This window comes from Lampetra planeri, chromosome 59, assembly GCF_965212315.1.
Source record: "Lampetra planeri chromosome 59, kcLamPlan1.2.h2, whole genome shotgun sequence".
NCBI classification, from domain to species: domain Eukaryota; kingdom Metazoa; phylum Chordata; class Hyperoartia; order Petromyzontiformes; family Petromyzontidae; genus Lampetra; species Lampetra planeri.
Genome location: NC_136165.1, coordinates 4,951,772 through 4,975,521, shown reverse-complemented (window position 1 = coordinate 4,975,521; position 23,750 = coordinate 4,951,772). Strand labels below are relative to the sequence as shown.

Here is a 23,750-nt window from a genome sequence, read left to right as displayed (position 1 = left end):
TACTCCCGTGTGAAGGCCAGAGCAAGGGAGTGGCGTTCCAGGCTTAACAGCAGTGGCTGTGATGTGGCATTATCATCAGGCTGCCCATTGTCGGCAGCCACCCCCAAACAGCCACAGAAGATTAAAGTGAAAAACTGCATTCGTACACTTGACTTGAAAGTCTGATGGCCATGGCACTTTTCAAAGTGTAGAGGTATTTCAAACATCTTTGTTAAGAGCCATTTATTTTGGCTGGATGCTAAAACACACAAATCAGTACAAGTTTTAAAAGGAGTGTTTTGTTGTTGCATCTTTAAACACCCAGGCCTCATTGTTAAACAGGAATTTGGCAATTTATGTGACTTGTGTAGAGCACACAATCCCAGACTGCAGACGATTTTGCCGTTTTGGATATTGTGCAGCACTTTACTTTGAATTTCCGTATGTCAGCTATTCAAGCTTGCAATAGCTGATATACCGAAATTTTCTGAACACTGTTAAGTATATGCATAAAACACTCCAAGGATTAATTTGAAAAGAAAAAGGGCAAATGCAGTTAATCAACAGGCTGAACAAACCTTACACTGGATGAGTTTAACACTTTAAGGTTAGACAACACGCTTATTTATATTCACAAACAGCTTAGGTCGCCTGCCACTTCATTTAAAATGGCCATTAATAACCCAACAAAAAGGAGTAGTTAATTTAGCAGTACAAGTGCCCCCTTATCAGCAATGCCACACAATGGTCCCAGACCCAACCTCATACAACGTGCTTATCTGTCTGGAACAAAGTGTTGCTGTTTTTTATGGAATAAACACTGGCAAGCCCATAAGAAAAATGCTTCTCTAAAAAAGTTAAGAAAATTAGACTCACTAGACATAACACCAAACCCCCATACAAATGTGCCACGTGGCCTTTTCTGGTAAAAAATAATTGAATCGGTTTTGAATGAACTACACTCAAGAGTACGTGACGGGTCAACAAACAGCACAACGATCAATCGAGACGAAGCTGCTTCAATGTTACAGGATATCACTCTGGAAACAGTGGCAATTGTAAAAAGGCAAATGTAAACGCTAATTTTTCACGTATTGCAGGGAGGAGGGGAAGACAAAAGGCTCTCCCCACCTGAAAATGGCACTCCAAACATGTAATATTACACGTTGAAATTTAAAACAACTCAACCTCTAGCCCTTGGGCTTGTTAATTATTCCGTTTCAGTCTCAGTAATTTAGTGAACATCAATTAACGTGAAGAGTATACTTCAAATTCACCATGAGACATTTTACATGATTTAGTACAGAAGGCATCGATTTCCACTCCATGTACAAAAATATTTCGCGAGCATAAGCACACGTATTAAACCACGATTAATGATAATCAATTACGGTCAACAGCTACAACTTAAAGTCACCCAATTCAGCCACCAAATTAATAGTCTAATTTCTAAATTAAAACCACCCATTTCAGCCACACACCACGTCCTGGAATCATGTTTTTTTATGTGGGTGGTCATATAGTTAGTTCCTTGAGGTTATGCGGATTAGTAATAGTTATTTCAGGGCCATATTGAACGCAGGCCACTGTAAACCATTAAGAAGAGGGTTCGGATTGTGTTTGGGAAGGATCAGAGTCCAACCAAAATTTGAGGGGGAGTGTAGATTGCAAGCATTTTAACCCACGTCCTCCAGCACTAATGGACATGCCCAATTCCTCAGGAAGCAAAGATCCCACTGGGACTCTGGCATACCAGATACACTGTACGCGTGTGCATTCCCCATTGTGAGGATTCATTCATTAAAATTATATGGTCGAACACTTAATGCTTTGCTACGGATTCCATTACACACACAGACAAACACTTGTACCGATTTCAACTTTCAATATCCTTAATATTTCTATGTATTAACAGCTAAAACTATGAACCAATTCCACCACCAATTCCCTGACATTTCCAAAAAGAAAATAAACCCAATGCAGGAATAACATTTTCTGGAACCATACGTCTTGGCCGATTTTTCCATTAAATAAATACATAAAAATTCCACATTACAGTCATGCTCGTAAACGAATCCAAATAATGAATGACTTCTATCAGAATCATCTGAACCGTTTTGAATGCTTGGAGCCACAATGAAAGAATTGATCCGGGAGGACCCACCGATGAGTTAAAGCCACTTGTATTTAAACAAGGTTCAACTCTGGTGAGTGACACCATTGATGTTAACTGTGAAAAGTTTTGCCTTAAGCACCAAAACCAAACAATGACTTTGCAATTAAGTTAAAATAAGTAACTTTGTACACACTTCAACAATGTGACCTCTTTTTTTCACCCCACAACATACCGAGACCAACACACAGCAGCATTTGCCAGAATAGCCACTCCAATATCTAACAGTAACAGAAAGATTACACAACGGTATCACAAGCTATGCAGTTAAGGCGCTTGGGGCCAAAATTCTACCACAATTTACCGTGACAAAAGCTTCAAGAAAAGGAATTGTAGCCGAGAGCACGGTTTAAAAAGGCGCAGAGCTACGAAACTCTTTGAGAAGTGGCATGGTCACAAATGACAGCTCAGCGAAGCGGCTTGTGGACATATGTAGTAGCCAAATAATATAAGTGCATGTTTCTAAAACGTAGAAGGAAAAACTGAGGACGCAGAGAAAAATCTACACGACCATGGGGAGAACACACAAACTCCAAATATAAAACAGGCGTCAGGATTGAGATCGAAGCACGACCTCCTGTATAGTGGACCGAGCAAGATAACATCCCCTAGCCACCGTGGTGTCCCAATTCCAAATGAGAGCCAACAACGAAGCACACATCACTTTTATACATTACCTAAACCCTGAAATTTGAGATCAATGGCAAAGAGAAATCCCTACCACCATTTAAGCTCAACAAGCAGACCATTTAGAAACAGGCATAGAACATACAGGCACCCGTGCTTTCCTCTCTAGCCTTACCTCTAAAATAAAACACTACACAGAATGGCAATGAAAAGAGTTTTAAAACTTTGGCAACTCAACCCGCCAGCTACGGTTTGTTGCGCTCTTATCGTCTCCTTGAGAAAACGCCGACCCCACCCATGACCCACCACCCTCATTTGCATATCACCAAACGTCTAGAAACAGTACCCACTGCGATAAAGACGGCTGTCTTGTTGACAATCGGTTTGAAAGCTTCCTGTTAAAGTTTAGTTCATATACTAAGCAACGTGTGTGTTGTGCCATTTACCAAATAAAACGCGTATACTGTACAGTGCTGCATATTAACTCGGCCTCTCATCTCACCCTTCCATGACCAATTCACAAGGAATGCACTCAATGTCGGCAGATGTTAAAGGCTAAGCAGCGTTCAGCTTGGAGTAGTGCTTGGATGGGCAACCACCATCCATAACACGCGTGTTATTTCGGCTGCCGAGGGGCTACAGTGCTTCATGGTTGGACAATAGAGGGCAGTGGAGAAAATCAATTGTTGTACGGTACTGTGCTATGCTCCAACTCCTACGCACCGCCGCACCTTCACAAACCCGCACAGACCGGTATGGTGAAGTATGATCAAAGAACCCCAAGACCCGCACGGCATGGAGAGACCCTCATTCAGCAGTGGACTGAGAATGGCTGTACATGCTCTTAACCAATCCTGCAAAATACGTGTCAGTCAGGTGCGTCTGTCCAATTCCACATTCTTGTGACCGAGGCAAGTCTGTCCACGGGAAATCAAACAATCAAAAAGCATATGATGCCCAATAATGATACCAAGGCCAAACACAGTACACCCAGCACGAAGCCACTCCTTAAATGCGTTGAATGCGAGGGTAAAATGTGCCACCATATTCGTGACTTTAAGTAACAGTAGTGTACATTCAAGAAGACTTTACAGCTCCACTAAAGCCACTTTCACAACCGTCTCCTGCAATAAGAACGCTGCCGTGCATCTGCGCGCACACAGACCCAAGACAAAGATCCCCACCGAGTTTATCGCTCACTGGACGCTGTTGGCGACAAGAAACGTGTTTAGGGCCGGCACAATCCACACCACATGCACAATGCATATCACGCGTGTGCATGACTCTAGAGTATATTTGCAAAGGCAAAGTGACGTGCTAATGCGTACAAAAGGTGCACGCAAATACATCGCATGGAAACACATACCAGTTTAAACATACGGGCATAGAAATATGTAAACTCATGACACACACACAGTAACCCGACAAGACCTCTTCACCGAGGGTGCTTCCTCGGACATGCTGGTCGTGGGGAGTTATTTGACCATACTTCATGACGCTGGTTCGCACACTGGGATATGAAAATACGTTTCAATTACTTGCCACGTCTAACACCAGCGGCTTGTCGAGGACGGCGACATCTGAAGCCAATTGTCGGCCCTCATCTCGCCCCGTTCATCAACATGGGTGGTGGAAATGATCCAACTATCCATTGACCGACACTGCGTGGTGTAAGGCCTTCATCCAGCAGTGGCATGAGCAAGACGTTGCACAGACACACAAAGCACTGTACACTACTACAGTGCAGACCTCACCATTGAAGCAAACCAAGAGCTGTTTGTTAGCTCTCGGATTTCTCGTCTCTTACCCCGCCCGTGAGAACTCCTCCACATCAGTCCCAGCTCACTCCGCTAATCCACCACCAGAGTTGATCTTCCCTCCACCAGAGTTGACATCTCCACTACAGAGTTAATATCTCTACCATAGAGTTATTATCTCTACCAGAGTTGATCTTCCCTCCACCAGAGTTGATATCTCCACTACAGAGTTAATATCTCCACTACTAGAGTTGATGTTCCCTCCACTACAGAGTTAATATCTCTACCACAGTCAGTCTAAACCACCCCCATCAAGTCTCCTGTACCAACGCGAGCGAAGCCATTCAATCGCATTCCATCACCTCCTCACGTCGCTGTCAACATTCCTCCGGTAGCCGGCGACCCCATCGCGGCTAATGCGTCGCCGTGTGGCGTGACAGCACCCACACCACTCTCACACCGACATGGAAGAGTAGGCCAAATACCCATCTAGTTAACGGGGGTTATTTCTCTCGCGCTTCCGTCGAGCTCGACCCCTTTCTGCCAGCAAGTAAAGACACTTGAGGCTTTTAAGAGAGTCTGTCAATAAGTTAGTTAGAGTCGCCGCGTCTCCCCTCCCTCACAGACGGCGCCCAACGCGAGACGAATCGGCGCCGAAGCCGTCGAAGGCGCCGGAGAAGATGCCACCAACCACAACGCCGCGAGCCGTCACAATTTGCTCTTCCACAACAACAATACATTGCACGACAAGTTGTGTTTATAACAAAGTCGTCGTCCCTCACTTTCTCGCGCCCCTCGCGCTCCACCTCCAGCTCCCTCTGCAGCGTCTCGGCGCGCTCCTCCGCGTCGTCCGCCTGCTGCTGCAGCGTCTTTATCTTCCTCTTCACGGCGTCGATCGAGGTCACTCCGGCCATGGCTTCGTCACCCCGTTACCTCGCAAAGTTCCCTACAAGTTATACTCGGTTACACTAAGTTTTTACGTTATACTCGGCTTCAAATCTAGAATCCTTACAAGTTTGTTGCCGACAAGGACTCTCTCGTCCTTTCTATATATATACTTTATAAAATTAGTTCGCGTTAGTAAAAAAATATTCTCACGAAACTGTTGCTGTTGTTAGTGAGTAGCGAGAGTTGCGTGTGGGGAGATAGCGGCGACTAAGGGGGGGAGGAGGAGACGAGTTAGTGGCAGAGCAGCGAGAGAAGATGGCGGCGGCGTGGGCCGAGAGGTGGGGGCCGAGTGGGGGGGAGACGAAGTTTGCGCGGGAAGACGCCGCGGGGGGTGGGGGGGTCACCTGCAGGCGCGCGCTCGCCGGCCCCGCCGCGCCCCTCGCCCTTATATAGGGGAGGGGCACGGAGCTTGCCGGACGTGACGTCACGAGAACGTTACGGCGGCGGCGGCGCTTCTCTTTATTTAATTAATTCAAATGTACCGACCACGCCCCACGAGCGATTCCAGCGATTCCGCGTGGAGGAGTCATCAGAATGAGAATCTTCGTTAAATCAGATGAGCTGTGAAGCTCTTTCCCCCCCCCCCCAACTCGTGTCCCCCCAGATAGGGGGGGGGGGGGCACGGGGGTACAAAAGTTACAAAAAATACTGTAATAATACAACAAATACTGTAATAATGCAACAAATACTGTAATAATACAACAAATACTGTAATAATGCAACAAATACTGTAATAATACAACAAAAACTGTAATAATACAACTAATACTGTAATAATGCAACAAATACTGTAATAATACAACAAAAACTATAATAATACAACAAATACTGTAATAATGCAACAAATACTGTAATAATACAACAAAAACTGTAATAATACAACTAATACTGTAATAATGCAACAAATACTGTAATAATACAACAAATACTGTAATAATACAACAAAAACTACAGGAATGCAAAAGATGGAGAAGTAAGAAAATCAATAAAATAGGTAAATGTACTCAAATCAACTATTTTTACTTCAACTGCTAGTTGGTTTTATGTTACAAGGTAAGGCCCACCGAGCTGCTATTGTAGCTATGATATCAGTAGTGACCTAATTCTAGATTTGAGGTAGTGACCTGCCTATCGCAGCTGAGAGCTCGAACCAGCGGCTCCTCGTCATCACGTGGACATTCCTAGCAGCAGGCAACCACCTCTCTCCAAACGCGTGGCGACGTTGGCTCTCAACGCAGAGGGGAACCCCTCGTGACCACGGGGAGAGAGAGAGAGAGACACGCAAACTCTACGGCACGGGTCGGGATCGAACCCACGGCCCTGTACACCGGGCGAGCGAGTTAACAGCCCTCCACAGGGACAGCCCACTGACTTATACTGGTAGGAACCTCCTGGTTACACCAGCCCACAGCGGATTATTGTGTTCGTCCGTCGTGCATCCAAAAATGGGTGGGGAGGGGCTGGGTGGAGAGGGGCTGGGTGGGGAGGGGCTGGTCACCCCGTGGTGCCCTTATAAAACTCAACGTTTAACCTACTCACGCCGGCTTGTGCCCGCCCTCACAGTCGGGCATATTTGTGGAATACACCAGGCCGCCGTTGACCCTGGCCATTGACCGAGCAACCCACCAACGTGTTCCTACCAGCAGGAGGACAATGTGTGTCTATTTAAAGAAGCGACTTGGGCCAGGACCGGTTCCGAATATTTGTCTGCTACCACGTGGCTTAGTGGGCCTTACCTTGTCAAATACAATATTAAAGAAGAGTTTTAGTTAAGTCACAACAAACTCAACACATTCGTCAATCACACCGTGTGCGTGGCCTTAAAAGAACGGGTGTGCTGTATCATATGCGACGTTTCGGGCAATGACCCTTCTTCATAGCACGTGGATGGAGATGCCAGACAGGTGTAGTAGATACGAGATAGCGACGGCACTCTGTGTATAACCGTGGGGCGTGGTGGTAATTAAATGATGTTGTTTTAATGTGAATCCTGGTGAACAGCGTTCACCACTCAGCGACTGCTGCTGGTGATCGATTTTTAAACACACGATTCTCACGCAAGAATCGCTAACATGGGAATCGATGAATCTACATCCGCTCTGCGATAATTGACCAAAACTATCACGTTACCATACATAGCAGGCGTGACCAAAAAGATCTCCAAAATTCTAAACAAACATAAGATCCAAGTCCGATTCAGTACAGTGCATAAAATCCGTGATCTGATTCCATCTGTGAAGGATGTCGTTCCTGACTTACAGTATCCTGGAGTCTACAAATTGAGTTGCATTTGTGGTGATTGCTACATTGGAGAAACAAAACGTCATGTTGCTGATCGTGTCCGCGAGCACAAGTCAGATCTGAAACACGGCAGAACTGATTCTTCGGCCGTTGCCGATCATTGCTACAACTCGGCGGGCTCTCATGAAATTGTCTTTTCCGAGACCAAGGTTCTCTGCAAACCTCCGGGCTACCATCAAAGGTTTGTACACGAAGCCATACAAATATACAAACACAGACATAATTTCAACCGTGATGATGGGTACAAACTCAGTAATCACTGGAAAGATGTTATTAACCACGCAAAAAATACTTAATTACACTTTTTGGACCATCTTATCTGACAGGCACTATTTGAATTTACTTCACCGAGTGTTAACATCCACAGTGTTTAACAGTAATCTCTTCATTGTTCTTTGATCACCGCTCGCCACGTTTCCATTCATTGTGTTGAGCACTACGTGATGTCTTTGATCACCGCTCGCCCTCCGTCCCGGCGCGTCTCCATTCATTGTGTTGAGCACTGCGTGCAGTCTTTGATCACCGCTCCTCCTCCCTCCCGATACGTTTCCATTCATTGGCTACCACAGCCTGATAAGCCCCCCCTCTCCACCTCCCTTCAACTTGCTTATAAGGGATTACATCTTGAATCATTGCTTCACTTGATGCAGCTAATTCGGCTGTGACGGTCCCACCTGATGACGGAGACTTGTGTTGCCTCCGAAACGTCGTGAATTTTATTTTGTTTTGTTTTATTTTACTTTCATTAATTTTAATGTTTTTACCTACGTGACTTTACCGAAAAAACCTGAGAATATGAATCATTGCAGTCACGAAAGCTTCAAATCTAGAATTGAAATAAAGACCTCTAAGACGCGTCAGGTATAACACACACGCAGAAACTAGTCTTAGTCAACGAGTTGTTTCTTGTAAAAGGTGGGGAGAGTGGATAATGTTTTCCATCGTTAAATCGACGAAGTGGGTGAATGTATGTGGGTGTTATTTATTTATTTATTCCCGTGGCGGAGGAATACACGCGACAGGACAAGGCGGCGGAGAGTTGCCGCGGGTGAAGTTTGCCGAGGGAGGTGGTCGTGAGCCACAGCGCCTGTGTGCGGCTTAATACGTTGTTTGTCAACTGACATTTTACCCTTTAAACCGCTAAATTATTACAATCGGTTCCGTAAAACTGTTAGGACGACAAAGTATGTGGATGCCATTTCGAGGTTTGAGCGCTGTGGTTTGATTTACGAGCTCTGCGACGTGAGCAGAAGCGATGGCCACCAGGGAGGTAGTTGTGAATGACGTGTTGTGACAAGAATGCCGCTTTTCATTGCCTCTGCCACAGCTCAATTACACTGCAGGCAATTAATTAACTCGGCCTCCCCCACGTGGGCCATGTCACTGCACTGCTGGATGAACACCTCCACAAGCACGTAATCCTTCGAGGTCGATAAAATGAGCACCACTTTTGTGTGTGTAGGGAGTGGGAAGCCAAACATTGGTTGTCCTATGGATGTGGCCCCCGGTGGCCTCTAATGTGGCCCCCGGTGGCCTCGAGTGCGGCCCCTGGCGTGCGGCCCCCCGACACAACATACACGGAGTGACCCCCCACCACCACCATCACCATCGTGCTGCTGTCAAACCCACAATGGTTTCACATGTGCGGCGCTCCTCGCACTGATGATGTCTTATCGGCGAAAGTGTCCCCCCTCTGAAAATGAGCGAACAACGCTGCTGTAGGCACCTGCACGTATTGCCACCACGCGCAAGGATGGCACAGAATGGGCGCCACTGACATTCTCGTGACGAGAGAGATAGAACAAGAATCTCGTGTTCTCCCGGCCTTATCTGAAGGCACGCCATCGCCGACACGCATTGCTAAGGGATTTCTCGTTCGCGGAAACCGCCACATGGATTCCATCTCGCTCTGTTTATTCACATAAAGCACGGCTCGTATCAACACACGAAAAAACTAAGACAAAGATCCCCCGTGTAGCCTTCACAGACCGTTGGGGCAAGTGCTGTTAGCGAGGCACCTACGGAGGCCGGCACGGCACACGAGGGGGTGGGTGGCCAACACCACGCGCGGTTGATTTTGTCTCCCCAATGGTGATGTTTACACACTGCACCAGGTTACTCATTTGAGGCTGAGGCGACCTAGAGGAGGCCCAGAACCGGTTCAGACAATCGTCGCTGGTGTTAGCCGTGAGCGGGAATCGGACTCGGGTCGCCAGGTTTGTAGCGCAGTGCGCTAACCACTGCGCTACCGCTCCCCAACACACATACACACGTGTACACACACACACGTGTACACACGCGCGCACACAATGACCTAAAACAAACCGCGTCTTGCAGGAAATAGGGGCCCTTGGCCTCCCATCATGGGGCAGTTGGCCAGCACTGATTCAGCCAAGCCTGGCGCTGCTGATGAGAGGCTCAAATGTCGAAACCGGCACCCCAAGAGGTTTTTTTCCCGTTGTTAAACCGACGCTGCCGATAAGACGCCACCCCATACATGCAGAGGGCCCGCGCATGGTGAGACAAAGCCGTGAATAAACCTCTCTGGTGTCGGTCAATCCGTCTCAAAGACAATGCGTTTATTACTATTATTATGATCAGAGCATGTTTGTTTGCATGTTTTTGCCACAAGTACCTGTGGCTAATGTAAGATGTCTTGCAAACAGGTGTATCTGTTTGGCGTGTATCTGTTTGGCGTTTGAACATCGTATCACCTCCCGTGTTATTTGCCGACAAGAGTTAAGCCTATTCTTACTTTTTGTTCATAATTTTTTATACTGCCGAAAAAAGGGATCGCATAGATATTATCCTCTGCGTGTCCGGTTAAAGTACTGGGGGGGGGGGGGGTAGCGGGGAGGGGGTGCCACGCGCTAACAACAGCGGCGGAACGTCCGCGGCTGCTCCACCCAAAGCGTAAATCAGCCGCGGAATAATCCCACGTCGCCCTTCCAGATCTCTCTCTCTCTCTCACCCCACCCCCACCTCGCCACTTTCACTCGCAAACACGCACACACACAACACGCACACACACAACACACACACACAACACGCACACACACAACACGCACACTCAAACAAGTTAATTTAATGCAGTCGCGAAATATCCATCGCGCCCCGTGCCTCGCCGAGATGGCCGCACTCAATCAGGCGCCGTCACGTTGCAAATTCGGGCCCCCCCCCCACTCCTAACAACACCCCCCCCCCCTGTTCCTCGTCTCCCACCCATCCCATCCAGCACCACCTCTTCGCCCCATTGCCGCGTGATTTACTGGAACAATTACCCCACCCACGCCACCCCCACGAGTATCAACCGCGACCACCTCAACCGCGCTCCCTGTACACATCTGCGAGTGGTGGCGGCGGCGCCGCGACCACTCGCAGTGCTCCCCGAGTTGCACTTTGACCTGTCGAGTGACAAACAGCGGACTCACCCCCCCCCCCCCAAGACAACAACCTCCTCCACCTCGCATTGGCAGACTGCTGGGGCAAAGTGCTGTTCGCGAGTCGCTCGCACCTACAAACTAAACTTTGTTAAATCTCGACTTAAAGCTTTCTCGTGACTGCAGGAATTCATATTCTTTGGGTATTTCGGTAAAGTCACGTAGATAAGTTCAAAGAAAAGAAAAACAACTACGATGCTTCGATCACAACACAAGCGATCGCTTGTGTTGTGATCTAAACTATGTTCTTTATTTTACCTGGCTGCCACAAATGATAGCTCAACGGAGTGGCTTCTCATCATCGCGTGGGAATTGATAACAGCCAAATACTGTAAATGCGTGTCTCTAAATGTGGAGGGGAAACCCGAAAAGACCTGTAGGCCACGGAGAGAGAGAGAGTCACGCAAACTCCGAATAGACAGCAGGCGTCAGGGTCGAGATCGAGCCCACGGCCTCCTGTACACCAGGCACCTATGAAGGCCGGCACGGCACACCCGGTGGTTTCAAATGTGTGGCGGCCCTCACACTGACGATGTCTTATCGGCGAAAGTATCGATAAAACATCGCGAATAACGCTGCTGTAAGTTGCAGTGCAACAACTGCAATGCCACATTCGGGTGGTCAAACCGCGCCGTGTAGCAGGCGGAGTGAGTGCATCGCTGTGACGATGTCTCCTTCGTATCTGTGGATGGGTTGTTCCATTGCGTCGTTCTACGCTGTACTCCGGTCTCTGTTCTGGACGACCACGGTCGCACACAGCTACTGGAGAGAGTTTTTGTTGCAACTAAGAAAGTGTGCGTCAGGTAATCTGCGTTCAGCGCGTGATGAGTCATTCGGAATGTGCGGCGATTGCTCAAGTGGTTGTTGATGACGAAGATGACGATGATGATGACGACGATGTTGTCGTGGTTGTGGTTGTCTGGGTGACATTTTTGTGTGTCTGCTGGTGGATGAGTCCCACCGCACAGGACAGGGACAGTCTGCAAGTGGATGATGGAACGTAAGAAGGTTTTCGCTAAAACTGTTCAGAAGTCGGCTGTGGCAGAACGCAATGGGTGCCAGGATGGCTAGGAGATGTTAACTACCTCGCCTGGTATACAGGAGGTCGTGGGTTCGATCCCGACCCTGACACCCGCTGTATATTTGGAGTTTGCATGTTATCCGTTTTTTCCCTCACCACATTTAGAATGAACATCATCACGCGTATTTGGCTGCTGTACATTTCCACGTGATGAGAATGATAAGCCAACCTCGTTGAGATACCGCTTGTGATCGCCACGTTGCCTCCTCTGCAAAAGAGCCACGGATCAACTCAGTGGAGCCTTAACTGCTCAAATGAATTCTTGCACGGACCACGGCTGCTGGTGATGGCATTTACCAAATCCCGAGGAGCGGACCGTGACCGCTGCCGGGCATCGCAGGAGATGATCCGTGTGGGTCGCTTCTCCTGACAAGCGGACACTGGCCGCTTGTGTAGAGGGCTCCCCACCCCCCATGCCTTCACGAGAGAGTTGCATCTGCCGAAAGGCGCACGCTCTCAACTCGGTCTGTCTGGGCTCCGCCGTGTGAGCCGTTGTGGAATTGGAGCCAGATGCGAGAGCTCCCTCACCGGGGAGGGCGGGAGGGGGCGGGGGGGGTGGGGGGGGTTCCTCGGCGGCTCCATCCAGCGGCTTGTGAGAAAGAGAGCTCGCTCGCCACGGCTGCCGTCAACGCGACGACCGAACGTCGAACGAACATCCCGCCATCGATTGATCTCCTCCCGATCTCCAGAGCAAGCAACGCGAGTGTGGGCACCCCCTCCTCCCCCCCGCCCCCCCAAAAAAACTAACGTATTGTTCTCTAGCTCACCCCACGACCCCCCCTTAATCTCCCCCTCATATCCGACACCGTGACTTTTCCTTATTCATATTTTCATTGCTTGGCTTTCACTCATTATCCCCATTCATTCAATACATTCGTCATCATTTACCGTCATCAATTTCACTTTCGCCGAAATCACGATCATCATCACCGTCATCACAGATTCGCCCACATCGCTTCCTCGCGTCTATTTCATCTCCACCATTGCATTCATATGTACAGTTGTTAATGATGTGTAAAGCATCCTTGGATGAGGCGCGATACTAATGATGTTAAGATAACGACCCCCCCCCGTCTCTCTCCCCATGAGGAGCCGAGTGAGAAGTGTGGGCGCATGGCGCCCTCCGGCGGCGCTTCGGTCCCATCTCTGGAGCCGCTCGCGGATTGAGAAGCCGCGGCAGGCAGCCAGCCAGGCAGCCAGCCAGGCAGCCAGCCAGGCAGCCAGGCAGCCAGCCAGGCAGCCAGCCAGGCAGCCAGGCAGCCAGGCAGCCAGGCAGCCAGCCAGGCAGCCAGCCAGGCAGCCAGCCAGGCAGCCAGCCAGGCAGCCAGCCAGGCAGCCAGGCAGGCAGCCAGCCAGGCAGCACGCACGCGGCGAGAAGGCGACCTCAGCTCTCAGTGGTAACGATACTCATGGTGGTGATGGTGGTGATGGTGGTGGTGATGGTGGTGGTGATGGTGGTGGTGATGGTGGTGGTGATGGTGGTGATGGTGGTGATGGTGGTGATGATGGTGGTGATGGTGGTGATGGTGGTGATGGTGGTGATGGTGATGGTGGTGATGATGGTGGTGATGGTGGTGATGGTGGTGAGGGTGACAATCGTCACCATCACCGTCGTGTCGACTCGCAACGCTGCGCCACCGCCGCCACTCGGTGTCCACCCATCGCTCTCGGAGAGAGAGGACGACTCATAGAGAGAGGACGACTCAGAGAGAGAGGACGACTCAGAGAGAGAGAGGGGGCGACTCTCATAGAGAGAGAGGACGACTCAGAGAGAGAAAGAGAGGACGACTCTCATAGAGAGAGAGGACGACTCAGAGAGAGAGAGGACGACTCAGAGAGAGAGGACGACTCAGAGAGAGAAAGGACGACTCAGAGAGAGAGAGGACGACTCGGAGGCTCCAGGAGGAGGAGCCACAGACGAGGAGCGGGAAGGCAGCAGCAGTCACGTGGTGCTGGTGAGGAGCCGGCGCTACCGACGATTGTCCAAGCTCTGCAACTCTCTATATATTCTCAAGATGGTATCGGCCCAATTCATGATGAGTGTGTATACACGTGGGAGGTGGAAACCGGAGCACACGGAGAAAACCCACGCGTGCGAGGGGACAACACTCTATCCCAGGGGTGGGCAACCCGCGGCTCCGAAGCCGCATGCGGTGGCTCTTCAAGGACTGCTTTGTGACGCTGTTATCGACTCAACTAAACTTTATCATGGGACCTCCTTTGCCCTTTTTGTAGATGCTCACCCCGAGCTCTCGTTACTCTGATAGTGCATTGTCTTTGGGCTGTGTGCGCCTTTTGGCGTCCTCTGGTCTAACACCGTTTGAGACGAGGCTCAAAAGAAAGCTGTCTCTGGTGTGGACCAATCAGTTTCAAGGACAATGCATTTACTATCAGAGTGACCACAAGCATTGTGGTTAATTCAGACGTGATTCCTTGTGAAAGGTTTCAGTTTGGTGTTTTAACATCTTAACACCTGTTTTGTTGCCAGAAGAAAGAGGAAAAACCTATCATCAACTAAACTTTGTTTCTTTTCCCAGGTGAGGCCCCACTGAGCTGCTATTTCGCTCTTTTTCAGAAGCGATCTGGCGATCGCAAATGATCGCGCAACGAAGGGGCTTGCCATCTTCTTCATCATCACGTGGACATGTTTAAGCAGCCAAAGACTCTAAACGCGTGACGTCCGTTCTAACTGTGGAGAGAAAAACCGGAGGACCCAAAGATAAATCCACGCGACCACGGGAAGAGAGAGAGCGAGAGACACCGCGAACTCCGATGATATCAGGCTTGGGATCGAGCCCACGAACGCCTGAATAGCAGGCGAGGCAGTTCGCATCTCGCCACCGTGTGGAGTTCGCGTGCATCGCAGCTCTTGACATGTCTCTCCCTGTCTCTCCCTGTCTCTCCCTGTCACTTGCTGCTCGGTGCCGCCCTCTCGTGGCAGCGCCAGGGGGCTCGGCTCCTCCTCGACGCTGCCTCCACAGCGCTACTGGATCACACGCAGGCTCAGACACGGCGTGTGGAAATTCCACATTGCCATGGCAGGTGCGCAGTCCATCCGCGGAACCACCGCCGTTGATGACTTCCGCCAAAGTGCAACGTTTCGAAGATGATGCCGATGGTACTGCTGCTAATGTCGTTGCTGCTGTTGCTTCGGCTACTGTCGCTGATGATGACGATGGTAATGCTGATGATGCTGATACGACTAATATTGAAGTTCTCATTGCAGGTCAAGACGTCGTTAACCACATCACCTGTCCACAGGAACTTATCGAGGTCCCGTGGCAATTGGCCACTCCGTGTCTGTGTCACGGTCAACATTAGACAATGTCAGCGAGCAGCACCGATGAAGGGTCGGCACAGCACACGAGGGGGGTTGGGGGTGGCCAGCACCACCCCCGGCCGTCTTTGTCTCCCCAGTGGCGAATTTTACTACACTCCGCACCAGGTAACTCGTTTGAGGCTGAGTCGACCTAGGGGAGGTCCAGGGACCGGTTCAGATAATCGTCACAGGCGTTGGTGGCCGTGAGCGGGAATCGAACTGGAAGCCGCTGGGTTCGTAGCGGCGGCGCGCTAACCGCTGTGCTAACCGCTGCGCCACCGCTCCCCGCTCTGGGATCTCTCTCGCACCACATCCCACGCAGCGACTACGAAGCCCGGGGCACACACTCGTGTCTCCACAAGCACAGCATCAGCCTCCCATCCCCATTCCACAGCCTTGCCACAGTAACGACGAGTGGACGGCGCCGTCCACAGCCTTGCCGCAGTAACGACGAGTGGACGGCGCCGTCCACAGCCTTGCCGCAGTAACGACGAGTGGACGGCGCCGTCCACAGCCTTGCCGCAGTAACGACGAGTGGACGGCTTCGAATAGCAATTGTGCCCCCAGAAATAACGCGGGAGAGGCGTCGGGATGTTCCACCAGCCAAGCGGCACCGGCTGTTGCGAGGCGCCGTCCACGTCGGCCTTCACCCAGTTCACCAGGCACCGCCGTCTTGTAGACGGTGGCCATCGTGAGACACACGAGCGGCGCTTGCCACAGGTGAGACCACGAGGTGAGACCACGTGGTCTCACCTCGTGGTGGAGCACCAACGCCTCGCGCACCCCGCTCGTCCTCGCGGCGGCGCGCGGCGCTTTCGGATGCGCTTCCGCGGCCGTCTGGAACGCTCTCCCTTGCGATAGGTTAGGACGCCACTGGGAGCTGTGATGCACTTTTAAATCTAAATTGAAAACTCGCTTCTTTGGAACTGCTTTTGTGTTCAGTTTGTTGTTCTTCCCCTCCGATTAGCGCGGTTGGCTACGTACGATGCGAAAGAAGTTAAATATACACGCATACATAATGCTCGTGGTAGAACGTGCAAAGAAACATCCTTTAATAATAATAATTAGTTTAACATGTAGGCTTTCGCGACCAGTATTATTCATCATAAAGGTTTTTGGGTTAGATCGCGTTATTTATAAATGTGTCGTAACCCTCCACCACCCGACACGGCCAATCAGTAAAAAATGTGTCACTTTAAATAGTTCACTACTTAGCCCACCGGTGTGTTGAAGAGTGAATCAACATCATTTACAATTTTGAGTACGACGTTTCACTGGTAATTACATCCAGCATCATCGGGAAATTTGCCAAATGCTGCTGATGCTGGATGTAAATGATGTTGATTAACTCTTCAACACACCGGTGGGCTAAAGTAGTGAACTTTTTTACTGTTTGGCCGTGTCGGGTGGTGGAGGGTTACGACACATTTATAAATAACGCGATCTAACCCAACCACCTTTATTATGAAGAATAATAATGATGCTGTGTGCATTGTCCTCGAAACTGGCTGGTCTGCACCAGAACCACAGCCTCCTTCATGCCCATGTCTCATCACCGGTGTTCGATCACAGAGCAACCCCAACACGTGACTAGCACAATGACAATGCAAATATCAAAGCATAATGAAGATTGATAATGAATTCAGAAAGTTATTAAGTAATTCACTAATTAATGCATTCATTAATTGATCAGCTATGGGATTAATCGAATGGCCCTGCCACCCCGAGTCGAGTCAGCTCCAGCTCACTCTGAATGTGGTTTGGCCGCATTCATCGATTCGTGTTGCTTGCAGTTCTACGGAGTTGTTGGTCTGGATAAGGCTGAGAGCACTCAACGCTGCACTCACTTCTGTGTGTGGTGTTGCGGTGGCCTGCGAGCCTCCTGCACGAGATCGGCCTGTGGAGGAGGAGGCTCGCCAAAGGGACGCTCATCGGCAGTGCCAGGCTAGGTGCATGTGAGGCTATTGGGCAGCTGTGAGGCAGTCGCTCTCCAACGACAGCGGAGGGCTGAGGAGCAGACGCTCACAACAACGAGCGGACCGCCGGGCGGATAAGACTCTACAAGTTGGTGTCGTGGGGAGCATAGGTAGTGCACCTGCCAGTCATGTCAGTCGATAAACCTCATAGCACCTGTGTCTGTCCCGTGAGCTCCTCCTGCACCTAGCCTGGTACATCAGTCAAGCCATAGCACCTGGGTCTGCCCCGTGACCTCCTCCTACACCTAGCCTAGCACAGCAGCCAACCCATATCACCTGGGTCTGTCCCGTGAGCTCCTCCTGCACCTAGCCTGGTACATCAGTCAAGCCATAGCACCTGGGTCTGCCCCGTGACCTCCTCCTGCACCTAGCCTGGCACAGCAGCCAACCCATATCACCTGGGTCTGTCCCGTGACCTCCTCCTGCACCTAGCCTGGCACATCAGTCAACCCTTATGACCTGGGTCTGTCCCGTGACCTCCTCCTGCACCTAGCCTGGTACAGCAGTCAACCCATAGCACCTGGGTCTGTCCCGTGAACTCCTGCACCTAGCCTGGCACAGCAGTCAATCCATAGCACCTGGGTCTGTCCCGTAGCCCCGAGTTCGATTCCCGCTCACGGCCACCAACAACAGCGGTAACGATTATGTGAACCGGTCCGGTGCGGTGTGTAGGGAACATCGCCACTGAGGAGACAAAGGCGGCCGAGCGGCGGGCGGCCCGAGCCTTTCATCGGGTAACTCTGCTAACAGCACTTGCCCCAACAGCCTATCGAGACTACACCGTGGGGGGGGGCACCTTTGTCTTTGTGCGCGCGCGCGCGCGTGCGAGTGGCGAGCGGTCGCGCGACTCACGTCGGCCGCCTTCTTCTCGGCCTGCTCGAGCTTCTCCTGCGCGTCCTTGAGCGACGTCGAGTACTTGTCCAGCTCGTCCTCGGTGCCCTTGAGCTTCTTCTGCTGCGCCTGCAGCTCGTCCTCCACCTGCGGCAGGGACACGGCGGCCACCAGTCGGCGAGGTTGCTCGTGGCGGCGGTGGTGAGGATGATGTGACGCACATGGTTTGGTTTAATAAAAGTAGGAAAAGAGTAAACTTTCTCTCAAACAGAAATCAATGTGCAAAGTGTGGGTGAACGCATGTTAAGTGTTAATTAATTAGGGGGTGGGGGTCACAGGATATTTGGACCACCCTGTACCCATCACACACACACACACAGGTGATGTACTCAACACACACACACACAGGTGATGTACTCAACACACACACACACAGGTGATGTACTCAACATACACACACACACACACACAGGTGATGTACTCAACACACACACACACACACGGGTGATGTACTGAACACACACACACACACACACAGTTGATGTACTCAGCACACACACAGGTGATGTACTCAACACACTCACACACAGGTGATCTACTCAACACACTCACACACAGGTGATGTACTCAACACACACACACAGGTGATGTATTCAGCACACACACTCACACACAGGTGATGTACTCAACACACACACACACACAGTTGATGTACTCAACATACACACACACGGGTGATGTACTGAACATACACACACAGGTGATGTACTCAACATACACACACACACACACAGTTGATGTACTCAGCACACACACAGGTGATCTACTCAACATACACACACACACACACAGGTCACATACTCAACACACATACACACAGGTGATGTACTAAACATACACACACACACACAGGTGATCTACTCAACATACACACACACACACAGGTGATGTACTCAACATACACACACACTCACACACACTCACACACAGGTGATGTACTCAACATACACACACACACGCGGGTGTGATGCGCTCATCACGCCGAGCCACGCACGCTGTGAGCCTTCTCCTCAGCCGCCTTCTTGTCCGTCTCGGCCTGCTCGGCCCGGTCGATGGCGTTCTCCTTATCCGCCTTCAGCATCTGCATCTTCTTCTTGATGGCTTCCATCTCGGCGTCGTCTCCGTTCACTCGCCCCTACGAACTCGCGGCAACAGCTTCGGCACACGGGCACACGCGGACGGCGGCTGCTGCGGCGTTGGTGGCAACAGCGAGAGACGGGCCGAGTGAGCGAGTGAGGGAGACGGAGAGAGGACGACCCCTTGTGAGTCACACACACACCGATCGCTCTGCAACCCCCACCCCCGTGCCCAGGGCTGTAAGCTTATACCAGTTTGCTGAATAGTGGCCTATTGGCAAATGGGCATCCCTTTTTCGGTCCGATGGGATGGGAAGGGGGATGAGACACTGGGGGAGGGGGTGTAAGTGACCCCCGAGAGAGCTATTTTAGTACCTGCTGCTGCTGCTGGTTGTGACGCTTTGGAGCAAGTGGTGCAGGAGGCCACGTGGCGAGCGCTTTGCTGAGATTGGCGGTGGCCACAGGCTCCTTGAGAGGATCGCCAACGGCACTCAGCTCTTGCTGGGTCCGTGCCCATAGCATACATCGATACACACAGCCACACACACACAGCCACACACACACAGCCACACACACACACAGCCACACACACAGCCATTCACACAGCTACACACAGCCACACACACAGCCACCCACACACAACCACACACACAGCCACACACACACACACAGCCACACACATAGCCACACACAGCCACACACACAGCTATCCACACAGCCACACACACAGCCACCCACACAGCCACACACACACAGCCACACACACACAACCACACACACAGCCACACACACACAACCACACACACAGCCACACACACAGCCACACACACAGCCACACACACAGCTATACACACAGCCACACACACAGTCACACACACAGTCACACACACAGCCACACACACAGTCACACACACAGTCACACACACACAGCCACACACACAGCCATCTACACAGCCACATACACAGCCACACACACTGACACACACACAGACACACACATAGACACACAGACACACACACAGACACACACAGACACACAACAACAACCGCCATTCGCTACTAAGTGACGGTGACGTCACCACGACGCTTGTGCCAGGCCATGTGCACCTTGAGGCCACGTGTAGTGTCGAAAGCCCGCTGGCAGGAGGTCACGGGGCAGACCCAGGTGCCACGGGTCGGCTGACTGAGGTGACCGAGATGACTGGCTGATGCACCACCTGTGCCCCCTACTGTGCTAACTTGCTGTGTTTTAGCGACCCGGCGCTCCGCTCGTTGTTGTGAGCGTCGCTCCTCCGCCCTGCGTTGTTGCTGGAGGGCGACTGCCTCCAACTGCCCAGTAGCGTCCTTCACGAGCCTCCTCCACTGAGGCCGATCTTGACACCGCTGGTACCAGTCATCGGCAAGTTCACTCAGCTCCACGTCCTCCTGTACCACATCACTCCATCTCTTCTCTAGCCCGTGCCGCGCCCGTTTAGCCCCCTCGATCCGTCCGAACAAAAGCTGTTTAGGCATGCGGTGGCTGGGCATGCGGGCTACATGACCCAGCCAACGCAGCCTTGCCTGCCGGAGGAGCTCACCGATGGGACTTTGCCCAGATCTTTCAAGGATTTGTGAGCTCCTCACACAAATCCAGCCTGGTCAAACCCAGGATGATGCTCCATTAGGGGGGTCCACGTTTCGCAAGCGTAGAGAAGGGAGGGAATGACTGTGGCCGAGACGACCTGAGGCTTCACGCGGAGCGACAGACCAGGTAGCTTCCACACAGCGTTACGCAACCGATGAAAAGATATTGCCGCTCGACTGATTCGGAGTGAGACCTCTGCTGTTAAACTGGAGCCGGTCATAAGCACACTGCCCAGGTATGGGAAACTCTCCACTCTCTCCACTACTGCCCCATCACCGATTGGGAGTTGTGGGGGTGGAGTGTCCGATGGTACAAAATACCCAGGCAGGTGCGTAGTTTTGGTGGGGCTGATGCTAAGGCCCCACCTCTTAGTGGCACGCTCCAGTCTCAGCAGCAGCGTCTCCAACTCCTCCTCTGAATGAGCAGCTATTACCAAATCATCGGCATACATAACGTGGTTGACCAATAGGGAGCCATCCCTTAATCACACACAGACACACACAGACACACACACAGCCACACACACAGCCACACACACACACAGCTACACACACAGCTACAGCTACACACACACAACCACACACACAGCCACACACACACACACACAGCCACACAGACACACACAGCCACACATCAGTCAGCGTGTGCCACGTGTGCCGGTCTGACTCCATTGTTGTGAGCGCTCCAACTGAGTTTCACCCATCCACTCATCACTGTCCTCCGCTCTCTCCCCCTATCCACCCACCACTCCACCCACCACTCCACCTACTCCTCCACCCACCACACCACCCATCACTCCACCCACCACTCAACCCACCACTCCACCCATCACTTCACCATGCCCCCATCACCCCTCCACCCATCACTCCTCCACCTACCACTCCACCCACCACTCCACCCACCACTCCACCCATCACTCCACCCACCACTCCACCATGCCCCCATCACCCCTCCACCCATCACCCCTCCACCCATCTCAACTAAAATTAAGCGTTTTATTTTCATCTCAGCAGGTAAGGCCCACCGAGCTGCTATGTATAACTCTTTTTCAGAAGCGACTTGGCCACAAATGATCGCTCAACGAAGTGGCTTATCATCATCACGTGGAAATGTACAGCAGCCAAATACTCTAAACGCGAGATGTTGATTCTAAATGTGGAGGAAAAACCCGGAGGACCTGGAAACATATCCATGCGGACACGGGGAGAATATTCACACTCTAAATATACAGGCATCAGGATCGGAATCGAACCCACGTCCTCCTGCATACCAGGCGAGGGAGTTAACATCTCCTAGCCACCACGGCGCCCGATCCACTATGCACCCATCTCTAGATTCACCATGCACCACCCATCTCTCCACCCACCACTCCACCCACCACACCACCATGCACCCATCTCTCCACCCATCACTCCACCCACCACTCCACCCACCACTCCACCCACCACTCCACCCACCACCCCACCATGCACCCATCTCTCCACCCACCCACCACTCCACCCACCACCCCACCCACCACCCCACCATTCACCCATCTCTCCACCCACCACCCCACCCACCACTCCACCCACCACCCCACCCACCACTCCACCCACCACCTCACCCACCACCCCACCATGCACCCATCATCAGCTCCACACAGTCAGCAGACCCTCGTGTTGCTCACCACGGCCGCAATCTCCGACGCGTCAATTTATTTATTTATTATTGTTGGCCGCGGCGAGCGGAATGAGCGCGGAGAGACAGAGGGGGGGGGGCTGGTGTGGGGGGAGAACCCAGAACAACCCAGGGGCAACTTCATTAGCGAGCAAACACCTGTTTATACCAGAGCCCCCCCACCCCGCAGCCCCCCCTTCTCTTCTCCCTGTCCTGTCAAGGCAGCCGACACGAGATTCGCGTTCGCACCGCAGACCCCACAGCGCGCGCTCCCCGCGCGCAAATAACGATTTCGTTGACTTGCCGCTCCGCGAACATCAAATGCCCCGTGGAGTCACTCAGCAAACTTGTTGCTGCGGCGTGGTGCGGCGATTACAGAGACTCCCTCTCGCTCCCTGTCCTACTACAGAGATTTCTCTCTCTCTTCCTATCTCTCTCTCCCTGTCCTACTACATAGATCTCTCTCTCTCTTGCTCTATAGTAATAGAGCAAGTGCAGACTCACTGAACCGGAATTAATAGCTTGAAAGCATTTAGCGCGGGGCCCTTGAAAGTGCGGGGCCCGTAGCTACATGTGTAGCTACATGTGCTGCTACATGTGTAGCTACTACTTATGTAGCTACACATGTGTAGCTATTTGTGCTGCTACGATAATCCGGCTCTGACTCAATCACTTGTGGGACCGGGACCACGCACGGCCGCGTTTGTTTCCGTAAGTGGCGAGGCCCCGGACCGGTTCAGATGAGTGTCGTGACCGGTGGTGGCCGTGAGCGGGAATCGAACCCGGATCTCTGCCGGGTTCGTAGCGCAGCGCGCTCACCACTGCACTACCGCTCCCCGGTGCAATGTCCACGTATGTCACGCACGCGTGAACACCACAGCGCCTGTCGTGCACATCAAGGA

At 51.5% G+C, this 23,750-nt stretch overlaps 1 protein-coding gene across 6 annotated transcripts in view; it reads right to left on the bottom strand.

The window, feature by feature from the left end:
• LOC144736231 (uncharacterized) overlaps positions 1 to 19,883 on the bottom strand; it is a 49,807-nt gene extending 29,924 nt beyond the window's left edge. For 3 of the 6 annotated variants that reach the window (XM_078618851.1, XM_078618850.1, XM_078618848.1), the window contains exons 1-2: positions 19,487 to 19,883; positions 18,454 to 18,579 (exon numbers count right to left, since the gene is read on the bottom strand). In XM_078618851.1, coding sequence (XP_078474977.1) covers positions 18,454 to 18,579; positions 19,487 to 19,600 — 240 coding nt within the window. In that variant the 5' untranslated portion in view covers positions 19,601 to 19,883. Of the gene's footprint in view, positions 1 to 5,318; positions 5,840 to 18,453; positions 18,580 to 19,486 lie in introns of those variants that run through there. The other 3 variants (XM_078618853.1, XM_078618852.1, XM_078618854.1) reach the window with 1 other exon arrangement.
• Between the last annotated feature and the right edge of the window lie 3,867 nt (positions 19,884 to 23,750).